The sequence below is a fragment of the Danio rerio genome, chromosome 9 (genome assembly GCF_049306965.1).
Source record: "Danio rerio strain Tuebingen ecotype United States chromosome 9, GRCz12tu, whole genome shotgun sequence".
Classification (NCBI taxonomy): domain Eukaryota; kingdom Metazoa; phylum Chordata; class Actinopteri; order Cypriniformes; family Danionidae; genus Danio; species Danio rerio.
The window spans coordinates 54705814-54725595 of NC_133184.1; the positions used below are offsets into that span (position 1 = coordinate 54705814).

The 19782-nt window shown below is 32.8% G+C and overlaps 2 protein-coding genes across 13 annotated transcripts in view; one reads left to right on the forward strand and one right to left on the reverse strand.

Annotated features, from left to right (window-relative positions):
- nme9 (NME/NM23 family member 9) overlaps positions 1–19782 on the forward strand; it is a 462322-nt gene that overhangs the window by 30689 nt on the left and 411851 nt on the right. For 3 of the 9 annotated variants that reach the window (XR_012384843.1, XM_021478588.3, XM_073911448.1), the window contains 2 exons: positions 1003–1049; positions 4853–5143. Coding sequence is in view for 5 of the 9 variants with exons in the window: in XM_021478588.3 (XP_021334263.1) it covers positions 1003–1022 (20 nt within the window). In the remaining 4 variants the exon portion in view is untranslated. Of the gene's footprint in view, positions 1–1002; positions 1050–1332; positions 1439–4849; positions 5144–19782 lie in introns of those variants that run through there. The other 6 variants (XM_021478587.3, XM_073911447.1, XR_012384842.1 and 3 more) reach the window with 5 other exon arrangements.
- The window catches only part of smarcal1 (SWI/SNF related, matrix associated, actin dependent regulator of chromatin, subfamily a-like 1), a 49313-nt gene continuing 30457 nt past the window's right edge, over positions 927–19782 (reverse strand). Inside the window, exons 13-19 of one of the 4 annotated variants that reach the window (XM_073912000.1) lie at positions 16930–17000; positions 16533–16635; positions 13263–13445; positions 9177–9277; positions 6133–6229; positions 5161–5243; positions 927–1037 (exon numbers count right to left, since the gene is read on the reverse strand). In XM_073912000.1, the coding sequence (XP_073768101.1) occupies positions 1034–1037; positions 5161–5243; positions 6133–6229; positions 9177–9277; positions 13263–13445; positions 16533–16635; positions 16930–17000 (642 nt within the window). In that variant the 3' untranslated portion in view covers positions 927–1033. 4 annotated transcript variants of the gene reach the window in all.

The following is a 19782-nucleotide window of genomic DNA, read 5'->3' on the forward strand; positions in this document are numbered from 1 at the left end:
ACAAGTCATTTGATCCTATTTCTATAAAGAGACTCGGCATCATCTCCTATCTAGCAAAAAAAAAAGCATTTTGCTCAACTGGAACCAACAAAAACCTCCAACATTTGAACTGTTCATAAAACTCTTGAATGAAACAATGCTCTTGGAACAATATACATACTACTTAAAAAACAAAGAGGATGCCTTTCAAAAAATATGGATGCCTCTAATAATCTCTATGAACACATCTGATGTATTTTCACAATATGTGTGACCTTAACCACGGCATAACTCTGTGTATTGTTTTTTTTTTTTTTTGTATTTTGTTTGTATGTTTATTTATTTCTTTATTATTATTATTATTATTTAAATAAAAAAAATTCTCTATTTGCCTTTTGCTGCTATACTTGTCTACTGATACATTTGTCTTTGCCCTTTTTTGTTTACGTTTGTATGTTCATCAAAGTTAATAAACAAAGAATTAAAAAAAAAAAAAAAAGAACCAAAACAAAGACAGCCATTCCGGCATGTAACGCACATGTTCAAAGCAGAATATCTGACTTCAGCACTGTTTTCCAGATAAACAAGAATGTTCACTCAGCATGTTTCTCAAATGTCTGCAAACATATTATGGTGTTTTTGTGCTTTAGTGTCAAACACTTACATACAGCACCTTTAAGAATCAGTCATCTTTTAGACCAGGGGTCACCAATCCTAGTCCTGGAGGGCCGGTTTCCCTGCAGGGTTTAGCTCCAACTTACCTCAACACACCTGCCTGGATGTTTCAGGTATACCTAGTAAAACCTTGATTAGCTTGTTCAGGTGTGTTTGATTAGGGTTGGAGCTAAAATCTGCAGGACACCGGCCCTCCAGGAACAAGTTTGGTGATCCCTGTTTTAGACAAACATTCATGAGAAACATTCAATCACACAAAGTCACAAGCTATAAACAGAAATGATAAATAAAGTTTATTTCAGCTTTTACTGTACATATTTCACTAAATGTTTGTCTTCTGTGTTTCAGGAGAATCGCCCAGTTTGTGAAAGCTGCACAGTCATCTGTCAAACAAGGTGAGATAAGATGATTATTACTTTTACATCAAAACATTTAATATAGACAATATACGTTACATTATATATTGGTAATGTACACAAAATGCCCCTCAATCGATAAATATATACAAAGAAATATGTTGCTGTTGGCAGTTGTATCCCAATGTGAATGATTAATCAGAACTTGTATGTCTTAGTGCGTTACTGTACATATTTCACTAAATGTTTGTCTTTGTCTTTTGTCATAGATGAAAATCTGTGTTACTATTTTTTATTTTTTATTTGCTTGTTTATTTTACAGGGACAATAAACTTGACATTGTTATACAAAGATAACCGATGTTGTGTACATAGGGTATATAGCATAAAGCTAATTTGCAGCTCTCGTCCCTGGTTAGGCTTTACATTAAAAAAAAACAAATAAATAAATAATAATAATAATAATAATAATAATAAACCGGCAAGAATAAAACACAATACAGCAAACATGTACAATATTTACAGAGCCATAAACATAAGATGCAATCCATATGGATAAAGAGAAATGTAAATGGGACCAACCTGAAAGAATAATGCTTAATGTTCACATTGCTGTAAAGATTTCAACCATTCTTTCAGCTTTACAGAAAAAACTGGGAGTTCTGATTGTAACTTTAAATGAACAGGCATGGCATTCCATAGATGTGAACCTTTTACTGAAAAGGATGACTGACCCACAGCGGTTCTGCATCTGCGGATTCTACAATTCCCACTTACTGCCCCTCTAGTCTTCGCCCCATCACTACTGAATTTATTTATTAACTCACAGACTACTTTAGGAGCAAGACCATGTATACAATTAAACATGTTTTTTAAAAACGAAAACTTTAAAAAACTATCAAAACTTAACAAACTACTATTCATTAGTACAGTCGAGTCAGATTGTCAAACACTTGACATTCATTCATTCATTTAATTTTCAGCTTAGTCCCTTTATTAATTTGGGGTCACCACAGTGGAATGAACCGCCAACTTATCCAGCACATTTTATTTTTTACTTGAAGATTAATCCTAAATTTGTAATGATCGCAAAGAGATCGCCTCTTTCATAATTTAAATCACATGAATTAAAGCATTTAGGCTTTCCTGTAAAATATAAGGATGATGGAAGAAGTTGTGGTGGGTTATTGGGGATGTGGTGGGTTTCTTAGGTTATTAAAGGTGTTTTCTGTCACTACTTGTTTAGCCTGCATTAATGCATTCAGTGTAAGCTGCACGGTTAATCATTAAAAAAACAAGTTCTGAACACCCACACAACATGGATTATAAATGATGCTGATTTGCATGTTTATATTGCTTCAAATCGAATTTAAATTATAATCTGTGTTTGAAAAACGCAAAAATTAAGAAAGAGACTCAGTCTTTAGTCTTTTGAGTGAGTTATAAAATTACAAATAGTCAAATAACCCAGAAGTACTGGGAGAACAGTTGATGGTTTAGATATAACCACTGATGTTTATGGTAAAGATTAAAATCACCATCATATGGTTTTAACTTAAAGGTGCAGTAGGTGATCTTCCACAATGCTAACTGCTTAGCATAAATCGAGAGCTGCGTCCCAAATCACATACTTATGCACTATTCTACGCCATTTTGTAGTATAAATAGTGTAAGTAGTGTGTTCACACTGAAAACTCTAAAATTAATAAGTGCACTTTAATTACCCGGATGATGCACTCATTCAGCCGCTAAAATGAAGTGTGTAATGTTGGACACTTCACGCACTCAACGACCGCAGGTTTGCTTACGTAGCGGAAGGGGCGGAGCTATCGGACGCACATGTTGAATAAATTTATTTAATTTGGATGGTGAAAGCAAAATTCTTTTATGAGAGTGATTATAGCGCCTCCCGATGGTGATTGCGGCAATACTCACGGCAGGTATTATTTGATAATTCGGCCGTTTACTTCAATGATTTGGCAACCGTCAAACGTCATCAGGGAAACGGTTTGAATTTCCGCTTAGTAAAAAAAACATTAGTGTGCCATTTGGGACGACACTACATACATATACTATCCTGTTGAGTGAGTGTGTAAGTGCATAAGTACATAGTGCATGAGTGCATAGTGTATAGTGTGCCATTTGGGACGCAGCTTCTGAATCACAGTCCCTCCCCTGCCGTCTAGAGCCACGCCTCCTGAAACACGTGCACGGCATAAGAACCCTCTCTCATGTGTTGGAAGAGACTAGTGCTTGTCTGGTGGCGTGCAACCAAAACTGACATGCGATTTCAGAGTAAATATTAGAGTTGCATGGTAAACAATATAGGGAGAGACTAAGCGGAACAGCAGTATTTACTTGTGTTTTGTTGTTAAACTAATTAAAATCTACATTATCGATGCTGTAAAAGGTCTCTTATGAAACTTACAATCGTCTTATCAATCTTCTGTGCAGATATAACCCATTTGTGACAACAACATCTAACGTTACATCAGCTTTGCGTGAGGCTAAAACAGTTTTAAAACAGAACATTACTAAGAGAAATCCTTCAGACATGGTGTCATCCTTTCTCCAGCGTACAAAACTAACTCCAATATTGATTCAGGTTTTTAAAAAGTTTTGATTCAGCAGGTTTTTACCGATCACGCACGTGCTCTCTCTCGTGAACGCTCGGCGGTCGGCGGAGCTGCGTACAAAAGGCTGCGCAGTTGTTCAAATCTGCATTTGCTGACAGACAGATTGGGCTACTTATCGGAGTTATGACAGATGTCGGCCCGACTTTATTTAATTGGATGAAAATTTTTTAGTTTTATGCCTTACCCAGAATATAAAAATACATATAAACACATTCAGATCATTTACTTTAATCATTACTATTAGATTGTGAAGAGACTTTCAACCAGCTCAACGAAAAATGCTTCTGGAGACAATCACCTACTGCACCTTTAATGCTTTAAAATGAAAGTTGTAGGCAGCAATTACATTATTTCATCAATAGGTGACGACAACCAGCATCAGAAATATGCCACTGAATAATTCTTCAACAATGATCATCAAGCAGTGAAACATTAAGTTTTATGAGTGGAAACTGAATCATTTATTGAAAATGAGACTATAGATAGGTATGGGTTGTAGAAATGGTTATAATATATTTTATCAGCAACAATAGTTATAACAGTGAATTTTTCACAGCACTGAATATTTGACAGTTTATTTTTATTCAGCTGATTGTTTATTAATTTTATTTGTAACAAAATTACAGCTTATAAGTTCTGTTTGTTAAAACTAAAAGAGTCAAGGTGCTGTTTTTGTAAGAAATGGAAAGCAATTGACATTTGTCTCCTCCCTTTTTTTGGCTGATCTGAAAAATGGTTTGATCCATGACTAAAATGCAATTCAATTCAACTCAGCTTTATTTGTATAGCGCTTTTACAATGTAGATTGTGTCAAAGCAGCTTCACATAAATGGTCATAGTGATTGGATCAGGGTAGTTCAGTTTTTAGTGTTTAAGTTCAGCTCAGTTTAGCTCAGGTCAGTGTGGTTTAAAATCACTACTGAGAGTCCGAACACTGAAGAGCAAATTTAACGATGGGTAGCTCTACAGATCCCAAACCATGCAAGCTAGAGGCGACAGCGGAGAGGGAAAAAAAAACTCAGAGGCGAGTGAAGAAAAAAAACCTTAATAATGCGATCCGAACCATGAGATTTGTGATTCGTTACACCACTAATAGTGAAATGTGTGGTTTCCTTTAAACCTTTCTTTTTGTTCATAATGAAGATTTGTCTGTGGTTTTGCCTTGTCAGATCTGTTAATATGACGTTTTTCTGTTGTTCTCCAGCAGTGTGAAGATGACATGAAGCACCTCAATAGTCAGCAGGAGATTAAACTCTTCGTCTTCAGTCTATCATCAATCATTTACTTGAAAAAAAACAAAACACTTTTGTCTGTTTTTATACATTAAACTCCTGGTGTGAGGCTGATTTGCTTGGCTCAAGCTGACAACAGTTTCATTTGAATGATTTTGAGGCTTTATTTACTGATTTCATCCCTTACAAATGTGAGGCATTTGACCAGAACAAGTGCAGTAAGCAGTCGAGTGTTTTCCATAAAGCATTGTTATCATACACAGTAATTTACAGTCATTCTTACGGGTCCTGATCCATCAAAGCGAGCATCTCGTCCTCATCGAAAGACCTCTGGAACATCTCAGTGATGGTGAGCTGCTGACGATCCTGAAAGAGCACACAACATCTTTAAAGGAGACCCATTATGCTCTTTATTCAAGAGGTAAATTAGATCTCTTTAAATTCAAATGAGACTGTGCTTTTTTAAATAGAGGGTGGAGCTACAGATGGCTGTACGTCAGGATAGTGGCAGATTCGAAACAAGACTAACATTATCTGTGTGAAAAACTGAAAATGTGTGTGTGTCAGAATGCGTCAGTCTATAGAGACTCCTGCCGCTGTTCATTTGTGGTTCATCTAAAACTCCACATCTATAATCCTCCTAGTCTATGCTGATATTATCTTCAGCAGCTCAAACACTCTAATGCAGGGGTCACCAATCTCGGTCCAGCAGGGCCGGTGTCCCTGCAGGGTTTAGCTCCAACTTGCCTCAACGCACCTGCCTGGATATTTCAAGTATACCAAGTAAGACCTTGATTAGCTTGTTCAGATGTGTTTGATTAGGGTTGGAGCTAAAATCTGCAGGACACCGACCCTCCAGGAACAAGTTTGCTGACCACTGCTCTAATGGGTAACGACGGACGGCTGCTTCTCACTTCTCACAGGGCTGTTTATGCTAATGAGGGAGAGATAGTCAATAATGGGCGGGGCTTTCCCCCTCTAATGACACTTACAAAGGGAGAATGTCAATCAAAGTGTTTCTGCAGACTGTAGTTATAATTAAACATTGTTTTTAGCTGGTTGAACACAACTATCTGTCCACCTATTTTTATGCACATTTTGCAATAAACACAACGGAAATGCCAAGATGCACAGAAAAGCTGAAGATGCAATTAAATTCCAATATCCAATCCAAAAAAATGTGCATGAACTACAATGGAAACACATTTGCATGTCATGTAATTGTAAAGACGTAAGACATTAATTTGATACATACCCTGCTGTGGAAGCTGGCAGATTCTGCATTTTCTGAAATGTTGGATTCGGACAAGCCGACCTGTTCCAGAACATTCATTTTGGCTTGTATCATCGGCCTGAGAAACATAAGGGAACAGTTAAACATGACAACATGACAAATAATACAGTTAAATAATTAATAAGAAAAACACCAATTTAAGGAACCTAACTATAATGAGCTTCAAAAATAATAGTAATATGTGTGGTGTGTATATATATATATATAATTTTATATATATATATATATATATATATATATATATATATATATATATATATATATATATATATATATAAATAAAAGATTTCCTTAACACATTTCTAATCATAATAGTTTTAATAACTCATTTCTATTACTCTATTAACTGATTTATTTTATCTTTTATATATATATATTAGGGATGCACCGATATGGATTTTTTTGGCCGATACCGATAACTCTTCAGACTTGGAGGCTGATAGCTGATATATATAGGCCGATAATTATAAATAATTCAAAATGTTTTATTTTTATACAGCAAACTTCATAAAAGCTGAAACTCCGCTCTTTTAAACTGAACAGCCTATACTCAAAGCAAAAAAGCTATGGTTTAAAAATTGCAAGGTGATTATAGACCTATATTCACGATTTCCCACAAAGCAGCATGCAAAAAATACATTATTTGCTTTTCTTCATAGCAAATTAACATGCAAATTGACTCTTGCATAAAATTAAAAAGGTTAAATAACAAAATGGGATTTAATTAACAAGCAAGTTAAATATATTTTAAACAAAATGAAAATGAAAGAGCTAAGGACTAAAACCAGCTCAAATGTTCTTGAATAAAGCGTGTTACAGTAATGTACATGTGTACAAATATGTCTTGTCCGAAAAAGCCTTTTTTAGAGGTGTTTTGACAGTTCAGAGCCACCGTACAAGTGAAAAGCTAGATACAGAATGTATTATTTTAGAAAATGCGACAAAAATTCATCCTATTTGGCGTTTTAGATTATTTTGAACACTTAGCATCAACGCTTCTGTGTTCGTTCTTGCTGTCAATCGCGGGGAAAATGATCGATGAAAAGTTTATGACAAACCGCTGTGAGGGCGCAGATTTGCCCTCAGATTTTGATACAAACCTGATCAGATGACTTTATGACAAAGAGCAGAATATAAAGACAGAACGTGTGGCCCGTATGCTGGATTCAGTGACGGGTGCACCCAGGCTCTCCCCTGTTGATCTGTGAAGGCTCAAGATCTATGTGTGTGTAAAGGCTGTCAGATCTATGTGTGTGTGTGTGTGTGTGTGTGTGTGTGCACTCACGCTTGTTATAATCCATATGAATATTCCGATCAAACTGACTACAATCTTACATCAACAACACATGGGAACCAACGCCTTGATAATAACAAACAATTATATTAGATTAAAAACCTTCTGTAAAGTTTTTGTTTAGCGCGTCACGTATGCTGTCAGTTTGGTGTGTGTGAATGTGTGTGTGTGAAGCGAAGAGGGAGAGACAGAAAAAAGGAGCGTTTTTTTCGCAATGAGACCAAGTTACACGGGTCCTCGTTCATTCCCCGGCTGCAACTAAAAGAGTTCACCCCGAAACTAATATTACTCGGCCCTGGAGTAATAAGTAAATCTCCCTGCTATCTCTAACACAATAAATAGACAGAGCAGGAAAGGCTTTCATATGTAATATTTTTTCCTGAGGCGATATGAAGCAAAATACACAATGGCACTCAATCAAACATGTCTACAATGATAAGGAGCATGGTTACTTACTGAGTTATTGAAGCACAGCAATACCACGTGAAGAAATGACAGACTTTGAAGGAATAATCAGTGTGTGGAGAGATCCATGAACAAGTCTGAACATGTTCCGCCCATGCGTGCGCGGCAACAATTACGTTATTTATTGGCTTAAAGATATCGGCCTATTTTAGACATCGTATTGATAACGATAATCTTAAAAATAGCATCCGATATATCGTGCATCCCTAATATATATATATATATATATATATATATATATATATATATATATATATATATATATATATATATATATATATAAATATATATATATATATATATAAATACATATATATATATAAATACATACACATACATATATAAATACATACACATACATATATTTGTACATACATATATACATACACATATATATATATAAATACATACACATACATATATTTGTACATACATATATACATACACATATATATATATAAATACATACACATACATATATTTGTACATACATATATACATACACACATATATCTATATAAATACATACACATACATATATATGTACATACATATATACATACACATACACATATATATATATATATATATATAAATACATACACATACATATATATGAACATAAATATATACATACATATAGATGATAGATAGATAGATAGATAGATAGATAGATAGATAGATAGATAGATATGTATATATACATATATACAGTAATAAAACAATTTTAAATCATCTTAATTTTGATAATTATGAATAGTTGATATTGTAATTCTATAATTTGACATTCTAAGCTTCATACACATTTATTTTAAACAAAATCTGAAACTGTTGTAACTATTTAAAATTAATTGCAAACATCATTTGATATAAATACTTAATATTCTGGAAATTTGACATCATTTAGAGTCAAATGATCTATATGTAAATATTTTGAACTGAACTGTGAAACTATTGTAACCATTTTAAACTGATTTGACATCCATGGTATCACTACATGTTTAATGCAAAAATAATCTGAGCTAAATGAAAACACTTATTACACATATTATACTTTAATTATTACTTTTAACTTTTTTAGAAATCCACTGTATAATGTGACATCTAATGTATCATAATAACCATTTAAAAACTAAATAAAATGAAATTATTTGATGTTCCTCTGGCAGCTTTTGCAAGTCTGAGGAAAACAAGAGACTCTGCGAGTTTGTGTGTGTGTGTGTGTGTGTGTGTGTAATCTCCTCACCACAGGTAATCGTCCGCTGTGCCTTTGGCCACCAGGTAATGAATGTCCACATTACTGGTCTGACCGATTCTGTGAACCCGATCCTCAGCCTGAATCAAGACCTGAAGGAAACCAGCACAGCTCACTAGTGTAGTAGCAGCAGAACTAACACACACTTTTGATTGTGCTGAAATTATGCTCGTCACATTCTATGCTTCAAATATATATATGAAGTGATTTAAAATAAATATAAAAAAAACAATATAATTAACTTCTGAAGGAACAAATTGTAAAATAAAAAAGTAATACAGTCGTACGGTAAAATTATCTAAACTGTGATGAAAAGTAGTAAAACATTTGAATTAAGAAGATTAATAAATTACAATAAAAAAGAAAATCCATCTACAGTCATGTTTCGCAAACATGATGATGAGTGAACTCCCATGACTTTAAATGTCATTTCCCCATATTTCCCCATACATTTTTATTACATTACAGGTAATACAATGTTTTATTTTAGGTAAATACATAAAGCTGTGGGTGATTTTTCAGATTTGAGATCACCAGAATTTATATATTTATATGAAACCAGAAGTTTACATGCACTCTAAAAAGTAACATACCCATTTTTAAAAATGTCTGATGGTAAATCATACTAAAAATGTACTATTTTAGGTCTGTTAGGATTACCTAAATCATTTACATTTGCTAAATGCCAGAATAATGAGAGAATTTTTAGTTTTGAGAATTTTCTAATTTCTAGACATTAAAAGTTTACACACATTTCCTTCATATTTTTTCAGCTTTGCTTTTAAACTTTATAACTTTGGTCAAATGTTTTGGGGATCCTTCCACAAGCTTCTCACAATAGTTGGCAGTAATTTTGGCCCATTCCTCCTGACAGAATTGCTGTAACTGAGTCAGATTTGTTGGCTGTCTTGCTCGCACAAGCTTTTTCAACTCCGCCCACTAATTTTCTATAGGATTGACGTCAGGGCTTTGTGATGGCCACTCCAAAACATTCACTCTGTTGTCCTTAAAGCACATTTGAACTAATTTGGCAGTATGCTTAGGCTCATGGTCTGTTTGGAAGACCCATTTGTGGCCAAGTTTAAATTTCCTGGCTGATGTCTTGAGATGTTGCTTCAGTATTTCTCCATAATGTTCTTTCTTCATGATGCCATCTATGCTGTGAAGTGGACCAGTCCCTCCTGCAGCAAAACAGCCACACAACATGATGCTGCCGCCCCCATACTTCACAGTTGGGATGGTGTTTCTAGGCTTGTGCGCTTTCCCCTTTGCCCTCCAAATGTAACACTGGTCATTATGGCCAAACAGTTCAATCTTAGTTCCATCAGAGCACAGGACATGTCTCCAATATTAGTCTTTTCCCAGTGTAATTTAGCTAATTGTAATCTGGCTTTGTTGTTGATTCTGGCTTGTTGATTTTCCCATGTTGTCACACAAGGCAGCAGTGTGTTTGAGCTTCTCCTTAAATACTGTTCTACAGTTGTGCCTCTAATTAACTCAAATGTTGTCAATTAGCCAATCAGAAACTTCCAAAACCTTGACGTCATCATCTGAGCTTTTAGAGGCAGAATAGTCTTATTGTATGGAAACTTGACTTTCAAGAAAAGTTATAACAATTTCTTAAAACATATCTCTCTCATTATTCTGCTAATAAGCAGAACAGGAACAAGGATATCTACAAAGCTAGTGTGAATCAAAAAAGCGACTAATTTTACATGTAGAAGATACAAAAATCCAAAGCTTGCAGGTTTGTCACTCCGAGCTAAGTGATGTCAAATCTAGCAGGATTTTATCGAATTCATAAACCACATACCATCCCACCCCATATTTATAGATTAAATTTAGGCAAACTTTTGCATGCTGATACAAAACTGACTACCTCGTAAAACACCATTTAAGATAATGTCTCTAAATGGATTTATGAAAGACATTTTTAAGACCCCGTGGACACTGTTTATATCCCATGTCTTCATGTTTCAGTACAAATTACGTCACGCATCGAACAAAATTGCACATCTCAAAAATGAGAACAGATCTGACCTGTCCTCCTGTTATCTTTCATTATCTTTATTATAAGTATTAATACCATTATCATTATGAAGGTTGCAGTAGTTGTAGTAGTTGTACTTGTAGTAGTAGTAGTAGTCGTTGTAGTAGTATCGATTGTAATTGTGATTATTGAAGTAGTAGTTCCTGTACTAGTTGATGTCGTTGGTATAGTGGTAGCAGAAGTAGTAAAGGTGACGTTGTAGCAGTAGTAGTCGTTGTTAGTGTTGTAGTATCAGTAGTACTGTAGATGTTGTTGATGTAGATGTTGTAGTAGCAGTGATTGCGGTAGTAGCAGTAGTAGACGTTGTTGTATTAGTTGTAGCAGACGCTGTAGTAGTATCAGTAGTGGTAGTCATTGTTGTAGTAGTATCAGTATTAGTAGACATTGTAGTAGTAATAGTCGTGGTTGTGGCTGTAGTAGCAGCAGTAGTTGTTGTAATATAAGTAACTTTCTGTAGTAGTATTTGGTGTAGTACTTGTGAATTATTATCATTGTCAGTTATTATTACTGTTGTCCTCTTTCTTTTTACTGTCTTTATTACTATCATACATTACTAAGCATTGTTGTTTCTCCCTACCACTGACTGGTGTCTTTCAATCTGGTTTACTTATATCTGCGATACTTGCTTCATTTATTGACTGTTATTATTCCTTATGTATGTATTCTGACCTGTCCACCAAGTTACCTTTACACGCATGCACGCACGCACACACACACCTACCAGGGTGCTTAAACCTCGCTTAAATGATCTAAGATGTTTTGGCAGATCCTGGATCTTTTAATCTTGATAACTGATCTCTCGCTAATTTGGTTCTTCAAACAAGTTCGCGAAGCAGATTAGAATGTCTGGATAAACTGATCTGAGATCGCTGCTTGTGTTGTGAAGGACTGATCTATCGATCCTCGAAATCATGATCAGCAATGCAACGATTGGCTGACGGCACAGCAGCGTAATGACATCATCTGATTAATATTCAATTATCCATGTGAGCAAAATTACATCAAATTAGCAGTAAACCATTTGTTAAATATGACACGCAATAACCTTCCACATTTGTTGTAAGCTGCAGGCTTTACACTTTCATGTGTCAAGTGTATTCATCATTTATTTCAATGCAAATCAATGTATTTAGTTCAACATTTAGAGCAGATTTTCTTTATTATAGTAGCCGTTTTTTTAATGGGTGTAAAGAATAACTGGTTGTTTACAAAACCATTTTGATATTTTAAAGGCATCTGAAACTTTTGTGAAGCATCAAATCACTGGCATATTAACTATCAAAACATGTTTATGACTGCATAAATGTATTATTGCTTTAAGAAAAAGTCACATATTCTGCATTTCTATTATACACAATTTGTATTAAAGCGATGTAAAAAGTTCATATAAATAAGTTTTCTCTTTGCACCACCAGGTGGCAGTCTTTGTACTTTCATTTCAAGGGTGCAGATTGCATAAGTTTTATTATTAAGTATAACTTTATTTATTTTATTAATGACTATAACTTTATATATAGTTAAAAAATATGTACCATTTTCCCAAGTGTATATAACTACAACTGTAAGAAAATATCAGAATTGGGAACATGCTTTCTGTATTATCTTTGCTTGAACTGAGCCGATCTAATCCTGTTTATGTGAATTGAGCCTGCTCCCGATCAGGTTTGAGCTAGCAGAACTGTTGCTATGACAACAACTCTCAGATCAGCTTTAAAGAACGAAACGATCCTGGATCGTGTCAAATCCAGCTAACTGAGTAATCCACCTATGAAGAACGGACCCCAGTACCTGACTATATTGTTTTTGTTTTGTTTTTTGTTGTTGTTTTGTTATTGTTTTTTGTTGATTTTCTTTGTATTTGTATGATCCCAATTTATGTACCTTTTTGCATATTCTAATTTAAAAAAAAAAAAAATTAGAACAGATTTTAATTTGGAAACTATCTGAAGTAAACACATGATTTCACATTAACATCTGATATGTAAATGTTTGTGATGACTGTAGTGTAGTGCGAGTGCGTTTCTCACTCCAGGGTTCCAAAAGAGCTCCGCGAACACCACGAGTGCTGCAGAGTGCAGTGTGAGCCCCATGTTAGCGGCGGTGATGGACAGAACGGCCACACAGCTCTGCTGGGACGCCTGGAAACGCTCACACAGCAGCTGACGCTCCGCTGACGGTGTCGAGCCGTCGATACGGATGAAGCTGATGCTCTGAACACACAAACAACACAGCATACACTAGGGCTGAACAATATATAATTTGAGCATCGATATCGCAATGTGTGTATGCTCAAATGTCACATTGCAGGATTAATATTAAAAGATAAAGATATGATACATATATTGTTTAGATTATTCATACAATGATCTTATTTTAAGCTTGATTGTTGAATTTTTGAATACTGTTAGACTCCCTAGAAAACCATACAGCACTGTTTATTTCTTTATTCTTGCTCTGTCATATTTATATATGCTTGTCATTTATTATATTTTATGCAGATGCACAGCATAGAAAGACTTGATCTGTCCAGTCGATCTAAAAATGAAATCTTTCCAAATAGAGCTATTCAAATCATCTGGTGAAATTATATTTATATGGCAATACATAACGCAGCAAAACAACATTTTTCCAATATCGTGCAGCCCTACCATACACCTAAACAACTATTTTGCTACCTGTTCAAACTACTTATTTAAAATGAGCTAAAACAACACAAGGGGTGTAATTATTTTGGGACAACTTAAATGTTTAATCCACCAAGAATTTGTTAAGTAAATCGACAACATGACTGAATTGTGTGGAACTCAATCAGCTATACATTCTACTTAAAAGACACTTGTTTGGAAAAAGGCTAATTTTACTGCTCTCCTAGAGTTAAACAGATGTGTTTTACCATTTTCAAACCATTCAGATGATATTCGGATCTGACGGGAACACTTTTAGCTTAGCTTAGCATAAATAATTGAATCAGATTAGACCATTAGCCTCTCACTCAAAAGTTTGAACAATTTTTCCTATTTAAAGGTAGAATTTACCCAGAAATGAAAATTCTGTCATCATTTACTAGGTCTTTACTTATTCCAAAACACAAAAGCAGATATTTACAAAAATGTTGTAAACCTGTAACCATTGACTTTCATATTGTTTTTCTACTATGCAAGTCAGTGGTTACAGGTTTTCAGCTTTCTTTAAATGTATTTTTTTTTGTGTTTATCAGAATAAAGAAACTCATGAATGTTTGAAACCACTTGAGGGTGAGTGGATAATGAGTAAATTCTCATTTTTGGATGAACTATCCTTTTAATAGACACAAACAACACACATCTATATCACACTATATTGAAATGAACACTCCACTTATTTTGTAAATAGGCTCATTTTACAGTCCCTGTGTTAGAGTTGATTTTAGCATTTTTCAAACCATTCAGATGATATCCGGATCTGACGGGAACACTTTTAGCTTAGCTTAGCATAAATAATTGAATCAGATTAGACCATTAGCCTTTCACTCAAAGGTTTGAATAATTTTCCTATTTAAAGGGAGAATTTACCCAGAAATGAAAATTCTGTCATCATTTACTAGGCATTTACTTGTTCCAAATCTTTATGAGTGTCTTTCTACTGTTAAACACAAAAGCAGATATTTAGAAAAATGTTGTAAACCTGTAACCACTGACTTTCATATTGCTTTTCTACTATGCAAGTCAATGGTTACAGGTTTTCAGCTTTCTTTAAAATTTATTCTTTTGTGTTTATCAGAATAAAGAAACTCATGAATGTTTGAAACCACTTGAGGGTGAGTGGATAATGAGTAAATTCTCATTTTTGGATAAACTATCCTTTTAATAGACACAAACAACACACATCTATATCACACTATATTGAAATGAACACTCCACTTATTTTGTAAATAGGCTCATTTTACAGTCCCTGTGTTAGAGTTGATTTTAGCATTTTTCAAACCATTCAGATGATATCCGGATCTGACGGGAACATTTTTAGCTTAGCTTATCATAAACAATTTTGCTAATTTGCAGATATTTAGAAAAATGTTGTAAACCTGTAACCATTGACTTTTATATGTTTTTTTTTTACTATGCAAGTCAATGGTTACAGGTTTTCAGCTTTCTTTAAAATATATTCGTTGGTGTTTAACAGAAAAAAGAAACTCATGAAGGCTTGAAACCACTTGAAGGTGAGTGATTAATGAGTACATTTTCATTTTTTTGATGAACCATCCCTTTAATACACACACACCACACACATCTACTGTATATCACACTTTACTAAAATGAAAACTGCACTTATTTTGTAAATAGGCTCATTTTACAGGCCCTGTGTTAAGAGTTGATTTTTAGCATTTTTGAAACCATTCAGATGATATCCGGATCTGACAGGAACACTTTTAGCTTAGCTCAGCATAAATAATTGAATCAGATTAGACCATTAGCCTCTCACTAAAAAGTTTCAATAATTTTCCCAATAAAAAGGGAGAATTCACCCAGAAATTTAAAATTCTGTTATCATTTACTAGGCCTTTACTTGTTCCAAACCTTTATGAGTGTCTTTCTACCATTAAACACAAAAGCAGATATTTTGAAGAAGGCTGAAAACCTGTAACCACTGACTTACATTGTAGGGAAATAGACAGTATGGAAGGCAATGGTTAAAGGTTTTCAGTTTCAATGATATCATTAATTTATTAATTTTCTTTTCGGCTCAGTCCCTTTATTAATCTGGGAATTGCCACAGCGGAATGAACTGCAAACTTATCAAGCATATGTTTTATGCAGCGGATGCCCTTTCAGCTGCAACCCATCACTGGGAAACAATAATATCATTCATTCATTTTCTTTTCGGCTCAGTCCCTTTGAGAATCAGAGGCCATAACAGTGTAATGAACCGCCAACTTATCCAGCATATGTTTTATGGAGCGGATGCTCTTCCAGCTGCAACCCTTCACTGGGAAACAATAATATCATATAATAATACAAGGTAGATTTTTAGATTTTATGTAAAATCATTGTGTCTGCTGCAATTGGTGGTCTCTGTGGTTTTTTGGCAACAGTTAGGTGGTTTCTGAATGGTCTCTGAATGATTTGGTTGGTAAGGTGTTCTGGGTAAATGGTTGGTGGTTACTACGTTATCAAATTTGACTATTCCAGATTTATCATTAGTCTCAATTCATTGTAAAAAATAAAATAGAACATATTTTTAAATAAAAATAAATGAAGTAAAAACTCAAAAACACAAAAAGATAATGAAATAAATACATAAATAAAAAAAATAAACTGTACCTTCTCCCCAAGTTCTTTGGTTATACTGTCCAGCACCAGTTTATGATGAGCAAACACCAGAAACTTCTCTCGTCCGCACTCCAACATGTCTGAGATATACTCCCTGAAAAACACATCAAAAACTGCGTTTACTACCACCGATATACTTCTAAAATATGTTGTAAGACTGCAGCATGCTAGTATACAAGTCTGGCATGTTTTAACATAATCTAAACATGAATTACCATGTCACTAATGTTTTAAAGTGTTCCTGCTGCTCTCCAGTTGTTTATAGCATGCTTCAGCACACTGATTTAACTAATGAAATTTAGGAGTCACCATAATAAATGAATGTATGTTTTTGTGGAACTCCATGAAGCTGTGATGTTTGCTTTGTGCTCATAATGGACAGACATACATGATAGCTCTGATCTTGGCCTCTGCTGTGTGGTTGAAGAAAACCAGGAGTGCTTCTTTCTCCTGGGATTTCTGCACATAAACACAGAAAAGCTCATTAAACACAAATTCTGTCATTGTTTATTAATCCCAAACCCATCCATCCCCATTTATTTAAGCTATTAGTAACTCTTGCTGTACACAACATTTGATAAAAACAAAGTAAATGACTAAGTTTAGATTTTTTTTCTTCAGTAAAAAATGGTTATAATGATATATTTTTTTTTTATATATTTTGCAAACATTTCTTCATTTCTTCATTTTCTTTTCAGCTTAGTCCCTTCATTAATCCGGGGTCACAGTGATTATCACCAATCTCTTTAGTTTTCAAGTAGGTTTAAAGCACAGAATGAGTGTGAACCCTATTAATAAAATCTATTTATGAGGTTATTTCTTTATATATAAATGCTCAAATATAATATTGCATATACAAATAGATATAGCACATACTAATGCATATACTAAAAGATATTGCATGTATTATTGCATATACTAATAGATATTGCACATACTAATGCATATTCTAAAAGATATTGCATATACAAATAGATATTGCATATACTATTGCACATACTAATAGATATTGTATTTAATATTGCACATACTAGTAGATATTGCATATACTACTGCACATACTAGTAGATATTGCATATATTATTACATATACTAATAGATATCGTAAATAATATTGCGTATACTAATAGATATTGCAATTAATATTGCATATTCAAATATATATTGCATATACTAATAGATATTGCATATAATATTGCATATACTAATAGATATTGCATTTAATATTGCATATACAAATAGATATTGCATATACGAATAGATATTGCACATACTAATAGATATTGTACATAATATTGCACATACGAGTAGATATTGCATATATTATTTCAAATACTAGTAGATATTACATATACTACTGCACATACTAGTAGATATTGCATACAATATTGCATATTTTAATAGATATTGTGTATATCATTTCATGTACTAGTAGATAGTGCATATATTATTGCATATACTAATAGATTTCATATATAATATTGCATATACTAATAGATATTGCATATATTATTTCATATACTAGTAGATATTGCATATAATATTGCATATACAAATAGATATTGCATATACTGCTGTACATACTAGTAGATATTGCATATTCTAATACATATCGTATATACTATTGCATATACTAATAGATATCGTATAAAATATTGCATATACTAATAGATATCGTATATAATATTGCATATACTAATAGATATTGTATGTAATATTGCACATACGAGTAGATATTGCATATATTATTTCAAATACTAGTAGATATTACATATACTACTGCACATACTAGTAGATATTGTATACAATATTGCATATATTAATAGATATTGTGTATATCATTTCATGTACTAGTAGATATTGCATATATTATTGCATATACTAATAGATATCGTATAAAATATTGCATATACTAATAGACATCGTATATAATATTGCATACGCTAATAGATATTGCATATAATATTGCATATACTAATAGATATTGCATTTAATATTTCATATACAAATATATATTGCATATACGAATAGATATTGTATATACTAATAGATATCGTATAAAATATTGCATATACTAATAGACATCGTATATAATATTGCACATACGAGTAGATATTGCATATATTATTGCACATACGAGTAGATATTGCATATATTATTTCACATACTAGTAGATATTGTATACAATATTGCATATATTAATAGATATTGTATATATAATTTCATGTACTAGTAAATATTGCATATATTATTGCACATACTAGTAGATATTGCATATGTTATTGCATATACTGATAGATTTCATATATAATATTGCATATACTAATAGATATTGCATATATTATTTCATATACTAGTAGATATTGCATATATTATTTCATATACTAGTAGATATTGTATATAATATTGCATATACAAATAGATATTGCATATACTGTTGTACATACTAGTAGATATTGCATATTCTAATACATATCGTATAAACTATTGCATATACTAATAGATATCGTATAAAATATTTCATATACTAATAGATATCGTATATAATATTGCATATACTAATAGATATTGTATGTAATATTGCACATACGAGTAGATATTGCATATATTATTTCACATACTAGTAGATATTACATATACTACTGCACATACTAGTAGATATTGTATACAATATTGCATATATTAATAGATATTGTGTATATCATTTCATGTACTAGTAGATATTGCATATATTATTGCATATACTAATAGATATCGTATAAAATATTGCATATACTAATAGACATCGTATATAATATTGCATACGCTAATAGATATTGCATATTCAAATAGATATTGCATATACGATTACACATACTAGTAGATATAGCACATAATATTGCATATACTAAAAGATATGGCATATACAAATAGATATTTCATATACTATTGCACATACTAATAGATATTGTATTTATTATTGCATATACTAATATTGTATGTAATATTGCACATACTAGATATTGCATATATTATTTCATATACTAGTAGGTATTGTATATAATATTGCATATACTATTGCAAATACCAGTAGACATTGCATATATCACTGAATATACAAATAGATATTGCTTATAATATTGCATATACTAATAGATATTGTATATAAGATTGTATATATTACTGCATATACTAATAGATATTGTATATAATATTGCATATACTAATAGATATTGCATAACCAAATAGATATTGCATATAT